Source organism: Argentina anserina, chromosome 5 (assembly GCF_933775445.1).
Source record: "Argentina anserina chromosome 5, drPotAnse1.1, whole genome shotgun sequence".
NCBI lineage: Eukaryota > Viridiplantae > Streptophyta > Magnoliopsida > Rosales > Rosaceae > Argentina > Argentina anserina.
Window position 1 is genome coordinate 24,594,243 of NC_065876.1, and position 16,782 is coordinate 24,611,024.

General features: G+C 36.9%; 1 protein-coding gene across 2 annotated transcripts; it reads right to left on the reverse strand.

Moving 5' to 3' along the window:
• Positions 1–513: 513 nt before the first annotated feature.
• On the reverse strand, positions 514–16,312 carry LOC126796082 (uncharacterized). 2 transcript variants are annotated; one of them, XM_050522844.1, is made up of 27 exons: positions 15,950–16,308; positions 15,553–15,712; positions 15,019–15,111; positions 14,130–14,232; positions 13,815–13,977; positions 9,454–9,628; positions 9,195–9,323; positions 8,508–9,104; positions 7,783–8,406; positions 7,139–7,207; positions 6,586–6,696; positions 6,260–6,505; positions 6,102–6,149; positions 5,801–5,947; positions 5,331–5,483; positions 5,170–5,232; positions 4,526–4,636; positions 4,315–4,398; positions 4,176–4,223; positions 3,373–3,447; positions 3,058–3,153; positions 2,333–2,413; positions 2,187–2,258; positions 2,033–2,077; positions 1,813–1,896; positions 1,621–1,724; positions 514–1,172 (listed from the first exon to the last, which is right to left on the reverse strand). In XM_050522844.1, exons 1-27 carry the CDS (start codon positions 16,159–16,161, stop codon positions 1,064–1,066), a joined length of 4,002 nt encoding a protein of 1,333 aa, XP_050378801.1. In that variant the 5' UTR covers positions 16,162–16,308; the 3' UTR covers positions 514–1,063. The 2 variants fall into 2 exon arrangements, 1 of the variants encoding a protein (XP_050378801.1); XR_007672288.1 differs by lacking the exons at positions 514–1,172; positions 1,621–1,724; positions 1,813–1,896; positions 2,033–2,077; positions 2,187–2,258 and having other exon boundaries at positions 2,366–2,413; positions 4,334–4,398; positions 15,950–16,312.
• Positions 16,313–16,782: the final 470 nt, after the last annotated feature.

Genomic DNA, 16,782 nt, shown 5'->3' on the forward strand with positions numbered 1-16,782 from the left:
TTTCAATTTTATTATGAGTTTATGCGTGTCCGATTCCGACACTCGCGTGTCCGGGCCGTGTCCAAATTGAGTTCGCGTGTCCGAAAGTGTCCGCGCGTGTCCGTGTCCATGTCCGTGCCAGACACGCAATACGGACCCTTGTCCGCGTGTCCGTGCTTCCTAGGTGGAAAGTCAATTGCCGGTTGGTCAGTTGGATGAGACGGTGGAGGTTTCCGGTAGCTCATTGTCCAATAATAACGTCCATCATTACTGTACTGGCTTATGCTCCTACATTGGGTACATTTCTACTAGAGATGGAATACCACGAAGATGAATGGGTATCTCATTGGACACGGCATGTCCCATTTACCTGTTTTGTGCGTATTTAAGGAAAATGTGGGTGTCGGTGTACACTGCCTTGCTATTGGCAGGAGTGCGTTTTCGTGCTCTTAGTGATCTCTTCATCTGACTGCCATAACGGGCAAGTCATCATTGTATTGCTGGTTGAGCATAATGGACGACTTTATATCTTTATACTTTTATAGCCTGCCGGCAGCTTGAACAATACGTTTTTTTTCAGTGCACAATGAGACCAATTTGAGTGAAATTGCTCCCTCGTGACCAGCGACAAAACTACAATGATATATGAGAAGGTACAGAAAAATGAGCTACAAATAGTATAACTAAAATCTACAGGCGCCGGTAGATGACCTCAACCATAATCCTTTCATGCTTTCGGCATAACTACCCTGACTTCTAACCTGATAACCAAAATTTACAAGGATAAAGTACAAAAATCATTTATGTTATACATTTGGAGAGGCAGCTAAGACTGAGAGAATGGGGCAGAGAATGGGGGTGTGTACGTGCATCCCTTGGAACTTTGATGATGCTCCTGAATAGCTGATTATGCCCCCTAACTAGAATTTCTCAGATTGCACGGGTCAGCGGTCAAATTCCAATGATCAGCCGCCATTTACGTGGTTAGTTCATATCGTTCCCCAAATGGCTCTTAGTTTTCCAATGACCCCATTTCTACTATACATTGCTGCTAAAGTTACCAACTTCCAATGCCTTCAGGTTATCATGTTGGAGTTGACGAAGTTGCATCTGTAGGATGAAACGGTGGTGATGGCAAATGCGATTGGTGCAAACGCGGTTCATTTGCAAGATCAAGAACTGCAAGTGTCGGTCTGCCAAAACCAATGCAATAATTAGATGGACGTGTTTGCAAGTCTAAAGACCCATGGGATGTTCAGTGAAAAATCTATAAATATTATTACTCTCATTATCTATTCATCAACATGAAAAATATTACCAAAAAACTCATCAATATAAGATTTTAATATATATAAAAACACTGATTTGAAATAGAAATAGCCATCTCTAATCAGAATCACAAATGATCATCTAATACAACAAAATAACTAGACAACTGAAAGATTTTGCTGGATTTTTGTAGGAAATGAAACTCAGTTAAAAAATCCTCACCAGAGAACTCTCCAGTTTATCCAAGTTTCATACAATTACTGTCATTTTCTCCCGATATCACTTAGGGGACTATCAATTATGGTTGAGAAAACCAAGGATATCATATACTAGGTAAATTTCAGAGTCCAATCAGATGCACAATAATAATACCTAGAGAGCGAAGCTTTTATACTAGCCTGGCAAGCGTATGCAGCAAGGGGACCTTTGACATTCACATACTTGTTCAAAGCACTTTCCAGTTGTGGTGGTGGTAACTGTAAGGAGAAGACAAAAGGTGAGTGAAACAAAAAACAAAATCACCTTAAAAGGTAACGGAGGTTATCAAAAATTATGATACGATACCTGCAACAATACATGGAAAGAGTGTGGCTGGGTTTGAGACACACATTTCATGAACCCTGCCCAAAGCTTTGGCATTCTCCAAACCTGCAGTCAAATATCAGTTGTCCCCCATTCCCCAAGCTAATAAGCAATGCTGACTTATCAAACTTAAAGAGCACACATGATAAAGTTTAGAAAGTATGCCTAACACACATCAATATGCCTAACAGTCGATCTATACCTGTTTCCTGACAAGTTTAGAAAGTATCTCCATCACAAAATCAACCTGAGATAACACAAAGGCACAAAACCAAGTATAATATAAGCCCCAGGATTATTTGCTGGAAAAAAAAACAAATGAAAAAGAAATAGAAGATACAAAGAAAAGAACTTACCAGTGAAGGAAAAGCATCAATTGCTTGAATAACTGTTCTCATAAAAAGAAGAGGAATAGGAGTTTGATCAACCTGAAAATTTTATTAGTCACTTATTGAACTAAACAATCTAAAGGGACCAAGATTTATATTTTGTAGATATATACCATCTGATTCAATGCCTTTGCCAACACTTGCTGTGTGAATACTGTGCGCTGCTCAAAACAAGCTGAGCAAGCATCTATTATCTGAAAACATGAAACATAGTTTAAAAAGCTTTACAAAGGACGCAGCACAACCATATACTGTCAGCATCAAAAATTGGAAGAGCAATGGGGAGGCATACAGTTCATTATTCAGGGAACTTGATGACATGTAGAAGAAATTACCAATGTTAGATTGCATTAAAATAGTCAGACCATTTGAATCTGTACCTTGGCCCATGTCCGATTTGGGCCACAGTTTTTTTTGGAAAGTGAAGATTAAGTTGACATTCGGCAGTATAATCAATCATTTATTGAAATTGTAAAGCCTATTAAAAATATGTTTTCAACCTATACCAAAATGCTCAAACTGCATGAACGAAATTTCGGGAAAAGATATGTTCGAATATTGGTACGTGGACCACTTGCTCAAACCCTGGGTTAGATTATTTTATTGCCTAATCTAGCCTAGCAAGCCGAAATGCACCAGAGAACTGTATTGGGCATGCCTACAATTTTCAGAATATTGGGTTCAGATTTACTTGTAAAATATGTGACAAATCATATCAGACAAGCTGAGAGCTGTGTGATATTGTAAGCACGATAAGATGCTGTTTCTACATCCTATGAAATCAACTTGATTTGATTAAAAAAATATCAATAATAAAACAATGATATGGATGACATGCCTTCTTTAGAGTAAGGCCTTCTTTATCAGGAACAATACTATGGATAGAAACCAACACTTCTGCCGGAGTCAAAGCTGGACCTGTATGAGCTGAACCCTGTAATTGATAGGATATGAGATGTTGGCCTTTGTTTTCTCTTTCTGCATGAAGCAGGTAACGCAAGCAAAGGTTTTGTGTCTCATGATACAAGTATGGTATTTTAGTATGTGTACCTATAGTCCTAAGTCCTAACCATGATAAGAAATAGAATTCAACTACCTGAACATCAGGGACATCAGAATATGTATATGAAATCAGACAGAAAACTACATGTACCTGGAGTATGTGAGCAAGTGCAGTCTGGAACTTTTCTAATGGAAGAGCAACAAGCCGAGGGAATATAGGTAAAACCTGAGGCCACAAAAAAAAGTGATTAAACAGCAATAAAGAAAAATATATGTCAAACTAGCAGCTTTTTTTTTTTTGCAATAATGAAAATATATGAGAGTGTTTTCTCAGATATGCTCTAAGTGGTCATATTAACAAAGGAGTCTACATCTTATTTGTGTCCATTTAACATTAGTTTGTAATTTCTGATATGATGTTGTTTACTTCTAACAAAGGTAGAACAAGAAATGACAGTGGATATCTTTTGTTCACTTCTAATAAAGGTGAAACAAGAAATGACAGTGGAGATCTTCTAATAAAGGTAAAACAATAAATGACAGTGGAGATCTGCAGAGCAGGACTCCAACTGCCATGTATCGGGTGAAGAAGATGGCAGGTTTAGCTTCAACCATATGAACCTTGTTAATTTTCAACAACATTACCATGACACACTAAATGAAGGCAAGCTCCCAGATCTAATCACCGAAAATGGAAATATGTTCTACTGTAAGCAACTCATTGTCACTTAAACCTAAATATGTTCTACTCCTCAAACCTAAATATTTCATAACAAGAACACTCGCTGAAGATTTACAACTACGTTATAAGGCTAAAAGGGAGTAACTTCTAAACTCTAGGGTGATGATATTGCCCCAAATGCAAACAGCTTATAAAACCAAAAACATCTAACAAAATACCAAAGAAGCCAGATATACTAGAAGAGGATGAGATACCAAATACATGAAACAAACCTCATTTTTAGCAAGTGAAGAAAGCATTGGAATAAGAATTGTGACATCCTGCACACAGTAAAAATCCAACTAAGGTTAAACGGGGAAAATAACAAAGTGGCAAAAATATTTTTACGGAGAGCTTCAGTTATTTGAAAACCTTTAATTTAGTTTCATACAAATGTTTCACAGTGCTTATCAGATCAGATGACGGTGTTGTTACTTGAGTCAATTGTTGCAGCACCTTGCATATTACAAAATTACAAGCTTATTATGATTATAGTAAAAGGAAAGAAATTCAAAAAAACTCAAAGGAATGAAAACCTTCGAGATTAAATATCATCATCATGATTAAAAAATATGATACCCACCAACATCAAAAGGTTTTCACTTCCTTGTGGAGGATCTGATATAATGTGAAGTAAATCTGAATTTGAAGACCCTAGGGCCCTTATAAGAACAGGAATATTGCGCTCAAAAGCCTGGATCATTTCAGAATGTACACAATAAAAATCACATTTAGATATTTGCATTTGATAAAAAAAAATTCAGAGACCCTTTCTCAGGCAACGGTACTATGAGATTCAATTAATTTATGCAGCAGAAAGAAATCTAGAATGCAAATTTAGCAGGACATCTACACCCATGTTTCAAAGGGACATCATGAAGGTATCTGCTAAAATTACTTTTACCAACACATGATGCATCAGATCTAAACTATGACCATAAATATGCATGAAATCCATAATTCTTGATGGCATGGAATTTCTTCTAACCAATAGTCTTACATAACAGACCTATACCAACCACTGATGTATGTTTATATTTTTATGATGTGTTAGTATATGTATATATATGACTGCTGTATGTATATGCATGGTCAATGCATGGTCCTTACTTTGAGACATTTCCTCGTAAGTTTCACATTTGCATATCTTTCAAAGATTTCAGAACTACACGTGGCATGCTATAAAATAATAACATTCAGGTATTCAGAATATCATCAAAGTCTCACCTGCTTTACAGCTTTTGGGGCACACCCATAAGTATCAAATACAAGTTGAATAAGACTAGGTTTCTGCAGCAAAAAAACAACAACCGATGTTAACAGAACCTTGATAGAAGCAATCAAAGGTTGTTAATTAGCTCCGAATCATTAAGGAATCAGGGACAAACCTTCGTACATAAAGCGAAAAACAAAGAGATAAATCGCTGAGCTTCTGGAATTGACATTGTTGATACTGGTCGCTCCTTCATTGTGGAATCATTTTCAGAATTTCCAGACTCCAAATTTTGCAAATGCCTTGCTGATGATTCTTGGCTTCCAAACTGCAAGAATTGGAGAGGAAAATGACATGTAATGTAGTGGAATTGCAGATGCTCTATTATTTTGAAGTGGATATATGTGCATACATATATAAAAATTTGTAGAAACTAATTTTAGTCAACTCAAAATCGTAACTTACAGAAATGTCAGACATTTAGCTTTGGAATCCCCATGAACTACTGAGATTATAAAAGTTATCCACAAAATCATGGCAAACCCAAGAGATAGGCAAAACATAATTTGGACCATACAACATTCTACTGGTTGCTTAAGCGGAAAATGAAGGGAACTTAAGAGCAATAAAAAGAAATAAATATACCGTTCTATCAGTTCTCTGCACGGTGGACTCAGATTGTGATTGCTCTATACCCGACAGAGGCTGTTTGACAGCAGACATCAACATATCTGTCGCAAATTTTTCAATAACTTCTGATATGTAACTCAACTGATAGAGTTTGTTTGACACCTGTCACACACAACCAAAATGAAGGAATATGATTAATTAGTTTTCTTCATCTGATTTTTGATGCTTTACTATAATTCTTGCGGTACAAGACAAGGAATGAAGTTCAAGCAGAAGATAGACACAAAGACTGTCACTGTTCAGTTAAATTACAAACCAGTCGGATAGCTCTGGTTCGGATGTCATCTTGTGGATGAATAGCACACTGCAATCAGAAGTTGCACAATGTCAGGATGCGGTTGTTTTGATATGTGAGAAGGATACAACTAGCAAAACTATCAACGCATTTGCTTCTTGGAATCCATTCCAAGATACCTTCAAAGTGATATCTAGGCAGCTTTGTCGATAATGTGGCCGCCCTAAAATTAAACTCCAGGCAGCACCAAGGCCCTGAGTGACACGCTCAATGTCCCGAACATCTTTTCCATGCTGATCAATAACATCAGAATAGCAGAGCTCGTCTAGTAGTTTCAAAGTGGAGTCGGGCAAGACTGGAACTTCACCAAGAAGTCTACTAAAGGACCTATCTGACGCTGGGAAGGACTCTAGCAAACACTTGGCCTGCAGTAAAGAACCTGACATGTTCAGTTCTCACACAGATAGAAATAAACACAAAACAAGAAAAGGTTGAAAAAGCCTACCAGTGCCAGGAGGAACTTTTCATACATAAGAGCAAATGCTGAACTTTCAACTGAATCAGACACAGCCAGAGCCTCCAGATGGTACAAGATATGCAATACTAGCTCATGCCCCTAAAATCAATACTCATAAATCAGATTTGGCAACACCAAGTAACTATAACTAAGCTGTTAAGAATTAATGTAATCTGACCTTGGATAACTACTATTATTAACTGCTAAACTGATAATGTTCTCTGAGTACATGAGATGAAAGCTCTTAGTTCTAAACTTCCATGAGGTAAATCAAAAGATAATTCTCATAAACATAGGAAAACTAAAACCTTTTGCATTATTTCTTCCTGGATAAACAAAAGTTTAATAGATAAACTTGACAAAGTGCAATAGTGAACAAGAAATCCACTACTAATAATACTAATCACTTTTAGACTTCAATTTCAAATTATGAATATCTATTTAACAAAGTGATAGCTATCATTTGTGTATTACCCATATAAAAACAAGTTATCTATACTAATACAAACCAAACAAAAGAACCGCCGCTGGAAATACATACCTTTTTCTGTTGGTAATCCACAACTATGTGTTTATGCAGCCTCACAATTATTTCATCATCCATATCAACCTGTGAAATTGGAACATTCAGAGATGATTGTGCATATCAAATACTAAAGAAGATCTGAACAAAGAAAATCCGGAAAGATGCCATTTAAAAGAAGAAACAAAGATTCTATTAGAATAGAACAGTGTATGAGAGGACAAGGAATCCACAACCTACAACCTACAAAAAAAACCCTAAATGAGACTGGAAAACAGATACAAGAGAGACCAGCACCACTTCACAAGACACGTCTACATGTATGCAACATTGTAACAGTAATTCATTTATGAACACATCACAGGTAGCCGCAATGTCTCCAGCATAATAGTTACCTTTTCCATGATATAACTCAAAAATGTCAGCAGTTAAGTGCAGATATTGAGGCCAATAGTTAGGCAACCTAATATGTTGTGTTGGTACTAGATATCGATTACATGACTGTTGATTAAAAATCTTCATGGCATATTATAAGCCCCCATAATGAGGCAACAAAGTAGACCAGCACATCTTATGAACTCATCATGCAAAAAGCATATCCAACTACATTTGGACTCAGAAAAAATCAATTGCTTCTGGATTTGAGTTTAAAAATTCCCTACCTGAGCAACCAATCGAGCAAGTAATGCCAAGCACATCTGACTATAATCTGTTCCATGTAAATGCTTGTATGACTGAATAATTCGTTCAACAGCCAAATGCCCTAGTCTTTGTTCCTGCTCTTGGGTCAACTCAATATATATGGGAACCTCAGGCTGGTCCTGACATAAATCTTCAGATGACGATGTGTTTGAAAGAGCAGGAGAATGCTGATCAGATTCTAGAAAAGATGTGGTATAATCATCATCTTTTACTTCAACTTCTGATAATGGCATTGTGTCAAGGTCCTCGTCAGTTTGCATACAAGAATCTTTTAGATCTGAAGATACATTGACCTTCGAAGTAGGGTCATCTTCAACAGGCCTGTCCAGAACCTCCTCTCTGAGAGTTGGTTGCTCATTTCCAGAAACCAATTGACTATCCATAACCATACCATCATTTTCTGTTTTGGGCTTGGGAGTTACTAAAGTAGATTCAACAGCAGTCACAAAAGGAAGTGAATTAAGCTTATTTAAGGATATTGAACCTTCAATGTCAGATTGCATAGCACCAATATCCTCTACAGCAGGTGAGGATGCCAGTTCAGCAGAAACTACTATGCACCGTGGATCCAGGCGACGAGGATCCTGAAAAGTAACCAAGATAAAAATTAAATCCATTCCATTGTTAACTATAGAATAGCAATAGCAGATACAAACAGAACATATCTCAGATTCATAAAGCTTACCCTTCGTGGATCTCGCTTGGAATCAACGGGAAGTATATTCACATTGGAAGTATCAGCAACTGATAAACTGTTAACAGTAGCTGAAGAAAAAGACATTTGGGCAGTCAAAACTGGAGTCTGCGCAGATGATGTTGGTGACCCTGAGACAACTTGTGCCGAACAGCTTAAAGAGCCTATCTGCCGACCAACTGGCAGCCCTGGCCTTGACAAAAGTGGCGGCATCTGTGGCAAGTGCCTCATATTAGTAATTACAATATCGGCAAACAGATCAGGGTGGATTGTCGAAACAAGAATTTCAAGTGATTCGGCGCCCCTTTCTCCTTCAGCAAGCAATGCACCAATAACAGTAATCATTTGCTCTACAGGAGTCACCTCACCATCTAGCATAGGAAGGTCAGAGGTCACTCCATTTACGGAAGTGGTATCCCACCCAGAATCATTCTTTTGAACTGGCAATGTTGAATAGGTCTCATGTACATAACGACTTCGCTTCAAATGCATCTCATGACCATTAGTGGACTCTTCAACATCAAGAGGCGAAGGTCTTTTTCTAACCAAGTCCCCTGAAACAGGCAGTTGGCTTGACGGTTGATCATCCTGTTCCGCAAATTCAATGATTGTGAGGTAATGAACCAAACAAATGCAACGGTTCAAGTCTCCATGTGAAAGACAAATAAATGTACATACCTTTCCAGACCGAGCATCACGAGAAGCACGCTCATTGTATTTTAGCATTTTATCAACTTGGCGGATGACTTGATCACCAGCATCCCCAGCATTCATAGAGCGTAGAGCCCTAAGCAATCTATCTCTCGACTGAAATGTAAACGGACAAACTTGTCAGGCGAGAACAGATGAAAAATGGAACTTTTCTAGGAATTCTACATTTCAATGTTCAATGAGTCGGATATCAAAAGATAAAATAAAAAATAAAAGAAACTTCTACCTCAACAATCACTGGGCTAGTACATCGAAGGAATCCCAAAAACGCAGTTCTTAAGGAATATTGAATACTGGCAGCATGACGTCCCTTTACTACTTCAAAGTTCAGATCAAAATCAAATAATGCAGAAACAATGGTGCCATAGTGAACTGGCCTCTTTCGTGCTATTGCTGCAAGACTGCCATGTCAAACAAATATATAAAAAAAATTGAGATTGCAGTTAAGAAAAAATAACAAAAATGAAGGATGAAACAGTGTACATGTATAACATAAAAGTAATAAAATATCACATTTTATGATATGCTGCTTATGCCTCCCTTTATTTACAGTATATATAAATTTGCAATATATATATATATTCGAAGAGTTGAATTCATATCATTATACATGGGTGCTGCTCTTGTACAATTATTGAAACAAGATGAAAAAACTTCAAATCAGGAAGAAATGAAACAATAATTGAATGTGAAAAGATACGAAGACTCATTTACTGGGAGGGAGCCATGACACATCAGACTATCGTCAAATTAATCTACAAGAAGAGTTAATTGTGCACATATACGCTAATAGCCATGACTTGCACATTTTCCACTGGTAAACTGTATAACCAAGAGTTTTGCCATGATTCTCTGATAAATTAGTGCACAAGTTTCCAACTTGTTTGCTTACAATTGACAAACATAATTACTCCAACAAAATATCTGGTAGCGTCTACCTGTCACCTCATCATACATGAAATCTTACTTTGTCTCCTGTAGCAGTTAGTTTATCATAAAACTAACTCAAACTAAATAACTCATGGCATGAGATCAGGTACACAATCACCAGCTGCAAAGTGCATCACCAACACTCTACCCCACAAGAAACCATAGCAGGTGAGGATCATATATACAATTGCCAGGAGCAGTTAACACAAACACTTTCCAAATTACTCCAACTACTGGCAAAAAGACCACTGCTCTCTAAGGTAACCATCTCTTTTTATGCATCAAGATCCCAAGAGTCTCCCATCTTTCCTTTCCTAAAGCCTGCCATTTGCAAGTATATACAGTTTCTTAAACTTTCCAAACCCACCACTGCTTTAGTTCAGTCACCTCAGGCACTACAGCCTCAGCTTCACTCAACCTTATATACTGAGACAACTACAGCATCATAACCAGTTTCTCATTCCATCCGCAGCTTAGCACCCACCATGACCTTGATACATTAAACCTCATCCCTCATACTTTTTATTCTGTTTACTAAGCAAATTAAATAATATATAAAAGAATTCTACTGATAAATTATCATAAAAACGAGGTTCAACTGCATTTTTACCAAAAGAAGCATTTTCTAGCTAAAGTTGTATTGAAGGCATGCATACAAGAGACTAAACATGCTCACATAGAAGATTGAATTACAATCAACCCCAGCTCATAGGAATAGTGTGCAAATCACATCCATCTGAAAGCAAACAAATCCTAAATCTATACTGGTATAAGAATTATGGAAGATTGAAAGCGCAGACCCTCCAATGATTGACTGGGGCCATTTACCACTCTACACAAGAGATTGTACAGGTAGATTACAACTTAATGAGATTAAATCACAGAAGTTGCTTTATTTGAAAAAGAGAGATATTCTAAGGACTCACTAACATATTTTTCTCAGAAAAGATCTCCAAAATAACAAGCATACATGCCAATTATCTAGCTATCAAAAATGTAAACTTCTCATTTCTATATCCCATCAAAAAGTTGCAAACAACAGTTGGGTCCTCTCAAATTATTTGAAGAACAAGACATTAGTTTGGTATATACTATCACAGTAAAAAATTTCAAGGTTTGACCACAGAATCGATTAGTTATCATTATATTACTCATCATCAGCATATAATCCTACAATTGATGTACTTTCTCTAGATAGTTTTCCTTCCAACATCAGTGGTACTTCCATATACAAGCCATTCAACCTTTTTCATTTTCTGAGGTACACAACTTCCACCAAGAAACAAAAAAGATGCAGCAACAGCAGCAAAACAATCGCCATAAGAAAGTCCCCAACAAAAACAACGAATCACAAAAAAAAAAAGCTCTACCCAAAGAACTGAAATACAGCAGCAGCTCGCAAAAAAGGGTATACAATGGCTCTAAGCAAACCAAAGATGGACCCTCTCCTTTCACATCAACAAAGACCCCTTCCATTCCTGTCCAGCTCACCCAGCCTATCTAACAAATTTTCACTTCAAACCATATAAAGAACAGTATGTATATAGACAACATAGTAAACTAAATAACAGTCACTAAACACATCCAGGTGACTTACAAGACATAAGGTAGAAGCTACGCAAGAACAAATCAAAGATGCAGCAAAATAAACAGAATAATGTACAAAGATAGATTTCCAGTCTTTGCACATATAAAGATCATAAGATGAAAATCTGATGATTATTATTATTATTATTTTGGGTCAATCTGACAATATTGGCTTTATATTTTAAGAACAAGTTGAACTCTTGTTCAGGAATACAATCACTGTGACCAACTATTGCACGATATACACACATACATACATGTCATTACCCTTTTTTTTTGTCTTTTTGCTGTGTGAACTTGTATGACGCTGAAAAGACAACAGTATCTCTGATTACTCCATCCATGACTACCACCAGAGGTATACCTTACTATATTTTCACACAATTTCAAAAGAACAAAACTTCGTTTGAAGCAACAATTTTTGAAGGCACGTGCAAGATACTACAACATAAGACATTCCTGTCAAAAAAAAAATTAAATGAACAGGTTAAAGGCATTGGTCTGCCTATTCTCTAACTCACCCATTTGTACGGTTGTACCCATATCCCTCAAGTTACAGTTCTGTGTTTAATGTATCTGAAGACTTCTCTTGCATCTGATATCCATATACTCAACTATTTCAAGCTATTGTATTGAAAAATACAAGCATATCATTATCTCACTTCCCCGGCACAAAGACTACTCAACATCATATCTGACAAACCACTATCACTTGAAAATGCAACGAAGTGCAGATCCTAACATCAACTACTCATTTTATTTCCAGTTCTTGCATCCCTTTTATAATAGCTCCAGCTAAATGGAATGAACTCAGCAACAGAGAACAATACCATCTATGAGATTCATGTCTGACATGCCAAAATTTATAGCATAAAGATGAATGAAATATGAAGAGTTTGGACACTGAGCTAGACAAAATATAGCAGACGACGATTGCTATCATATGATTAATGACAGCAGTGTGTGTAAAATTCATCTTCTAAAGGACATGAAATACCAACAGTTAATACCATGAACTTGAATACCAAACATTTAGAGTACATGAGCTATATTGTTATCTTCTCAGTCTTACCATACCAACTGGTTGAAGTATAGGGCAGAACTATGTAAAAATAGTTTTAACGCACACCGCCAATGCAATAGGCTAGATGGATGTTTCAATGTTAACAAACTGGCTGGAAACAATAGGTCTGCAACACTTTCTGAGTTTTTTGCAAAACCTAGTTTAAGATTCAAACTGATATATAAGCTATGGTCTGAAATTGCTGGGGATCATGTAAAAAACACCTAAATCCTTGTTCATAACTCCAGTATTAAAAGGAACACACAGTATGAGGAGAGACAGCATCAAACAAAATATCTTAATCAGTAATAATCCAGGGCTAAAAGGAAATTTTGATTATTAAGTGTTAAATGTGTATCAGCTGTTACCAAATAATAAATACATTTTCAAATAGCTCACACATGATTCTCTGTATGCACATACAGCATAAAATACTGACTGCTAAAAGTAGATGGTCTCTCTAACAGTTTACAAGCATAAACTGCATTGCTTGACCACCATGCTTCCCTCAGCATATGAGATGACCATTTTATCCACCAGTTATGCAAACTTATCCCAGGCCATTGGTGCTTCACAGTAACCATACAATTTGCAAGTTTTTAACATGCCTAGCCCTGTAGTTGCCATTATCTGAACCACCAATGCAGCAGTATCCAATGCCATTACATCCTCATAAGAGAGCTGGTCATCATGCTGCAATATTATCACATGCAAGCAGTTGAACTTGTACTAAAGCTGTTCCCAAGTTTCAGTGATCCCTTTCAAGAGGATTAAACTGACATGAAACCCGTTTACCTTCTATATGTTAAATACTTAATCCTTCATTAATCTGAAGATATTTAAGGGCATCAGTATGTGAAGAGACATGATGCACCACTTTACGTTCAAATCCATGATAAGATATAACATTAAAGAAATGGGCTTCCTAATAAAATGTGACTATGGAATCACATAAAAGCAAAAATCTAATCAAATGAACAAAAGTGGCCCAAATTGCGAGCACTCACCAATTGACAACGGCAACTGTTAAGGAACCCTGAAGATTACCAGCAGACTGCAACAAATTTAATAGAATTCCAAGGGCCCTATTTGCTTCTGACATGAGCATGTACGAGTCGAGAATAGGGTGTCCACCAACCAGCCACGAAATATTAAAACCTCTTCTATATCCTGTATCATCCACAACTAAATCAGTAGCAAAACTCCAAAAATACATGAATCTCCAAGAGCCTATTTCATGTAATGAGATGCCTGAATCTTTGATTGATTAAAAATAAAATTAAAAAAATTAAAAAGAGGGCATCAAAGTTGTATTGCAATACCTTCTGCAATTGGTTTTTCAGAATCATCTGTGTCCGATGTGAATAGCAACACATGTGTTTCCAAAAATTTCAACGCAAGCAATTTTGTTCCTGCAGAACCAGGCTACAATTCAAAAAGGAACGAAGTTTAAGGTTAGATATATGTTGCCAACTTCATAATTTAGAAGTTTATTAATGCCATCAACCATTTATTAACAAGGAACAAAAGGGAGAAGCAAGTGAAAGTTCAGATGGATTATACTCAAGATACTGGATGTCCAAGAAATCCATAAAACAAAGGGCCAGTAAAATTGAAATGAGAAAGCATACTAGATGAATAACTAAAGTCTAAAACAATCATCCCTTCGCGGAAACAAAGGCTCAAAAGTCCAAGTTCGCAAACTCTCTTGATTAATGCCATCAACCATGTATTAGCACGGAATAAAAGGGAGAAGCAAATGAAAGTTCAGATGGATTATACTTGAGATACTGGATTTCCAAAAAATCCATAAAACAAAGGGCCAGTAAAATTGAAATGAGAAAGCATACTAGATGAATAACTAAAGTTTAAAACAATCATCCTTTCGCAGAAACAGAGGCTCAAAAGTCCATGTCCGCAAACTCTTTTGATTATGACCCCAAAATAGTGAAAAAAACTCTTCCGCAAACAACCGTGATGCAAAAATGACTAAGGGGGTCCCCTTTCCATTTTATCAAAGAGAAATATTAATGAATTCAAATAAACAAATTTCTTTAAAAAAAAAAGACAAATTCAGAGAGAACTTAAAGCTAATAGCACCTTATTCAATGCAATGATAAATATAGCATCAACAAAGAAATGAAAATGAGCTTAAGGTAGTTTGATGCCAATTGGATGAAAATTAAAGAGAAAAGTAGAGTCAGCACCTACCTGTACTGCAATGCTGAATATAGCATCCTTAATCTTAGCCATCCACGACCAAAGTTCTTCAAGCCATATCTCGACTTTACCCCTCCGGTGAAACTTTACGAAAACCATAAGCAAACCAAACAATATGATTTAGAAAAGGAATTGAGAGCCCGGTTTTAAATTACATTGATCGAAAGTTCCCGTCAGGTAAGAATTTTCAACATATAAAATCAGCACAGCACTCAGTAACAGGTTAGAAAGAACAACTAATCTGGAAATATTACTAAGTAGCAAAGCCTTTTACATGTATGCTGTGACTTTTAGTCACTCAGATGCTTTGTTATCAACAATCCGATCCTTCCCAACTAACTTATTTAGAAAGAAAAAAAAATCCTAGTCTTTGGAACTTATCACTTGCCTGGTAGTAATTTACACTGCCGAAAAGATACAAGGAGTTAAGAGTCTATTTCTTTTCCTTTCTACGAATAAGCACTAAAGTAAAGGTTCCACATTTGCCTACATATCTGCCAATAGAGATTACTAAAAGAGAGTTACCTGCAACGTCATCTCCTCCAAGACACTAACAAAGAGGTTCGTGCCACTAACTATCGATTGCCTTGCGACGCCGGAATCACTGTCTCTCAAAAACGCCAATAGGACGGGCATCAGTACAGACGACTCCTCCATTGCTCTCAAGCCAATCTCCCCGATCACTCTGCCAGCCACAAATCATAAGTCAGCTCGTCGACAATCGAAAACAACATCACTACACATGATTATCTCAATTTCAACTGCGCAAATTAGAGTAAACAGTTCTCGACTATTATCTCAATTCATATCAACAATGCCACTAGAAATCGATCACAAAACAGAAAGAAACAGAGTTGGAACAAATTCAAATCAGTGAGTAAGTAGAGAAATAGAGCATGGAATTCTAGGGTTTGAGACTGACTCGACGAGGGAGAAGCGGACGAGGGGCTCAGGGGAGGACTGGAGCTCGACCAAGTAGGGGAAGAGGTCGGCGGCGGAGGCGGGGTCGATGGAGAGGAGCAAATCCTTGGCCTGCTTTAAAGAGGAGAGCTTGACGACCAAATCGCCGTGGTTGTTGACGGCGGCGAGGAGAGAGAGTGCTTGGGTGTTGAGAGCTCTGGCTCCGCCGGCCATGATTGGGAGGGGTTAGGGTTTTGAAGCGGGGTTTTGTTTTGATGTGGAAATTGGGGGAGAGAAGAGAGAGAGAGAGCTCTCGATCAAATCGAGAGGGAGGGAGGCGGTGGTGAATGGGAAATAGCGGGGTGCGCTTTTGTATATATATGTATATTTATTGATTGATTCTTAGAGGAGAGACGAATTGGTTGGATTTTGGGGGATTCGGGTGATGCGTAATGTTAACTGGTTAAGAGTTGGGTCTCTCTTAAATTATCGAACCTAATAATTATATTCTTTTGCATTTTTTTTGGATTAAATTTTCTGATTACTAAAAAATTATGACAATTTTTTACCAAAAAAAATAATGATATTGTTCGTTAGCAGCATTTGGTTTTAGTGGCTTATGGTTTGTTTGGGATAGCTTGGCAAAAAAAAATGATGTTGATGTATTGTGAAAATAATCAACCGTAAATTAAAATAGTTTTGTGAGTCTTGTTTTAGGTACGTATATTACTTACAGCATAAAATTAAGGCAGAAACATAATAAAATATCATAATTAAAATTAATTTGATTGCTATATACTCATGTATAAATGAAGTCACATATGTCTTCTACTAACCATATGTAAATTAAATTAA

Excerpts from the sequence above, each read along its gene's own strand:
- LOC126796082 (XM_050522844.1), bottom strand. The coding sequence starts at position 16,161 with ATGGCCGGCGGAGCCAGAGCTCTCAACACCCAAGCACTCTCTCTCCTC. Across the intron at positions 8,407-8,507 it reads CCAAGCGAGATCCACGAAGG|GATCCTCGTCGCCTGGATCC; the intron begins GTAAGCTTTATG and ends GTTACTTTTCAG. Across the intron at positions 6,697-7,138 it reads TGGATTACCAACAGAAAAAG|GGGCATGAGCTAGTATTGCA; the intron begins GTATGTATTTCC and ends TATTGATTTTAG.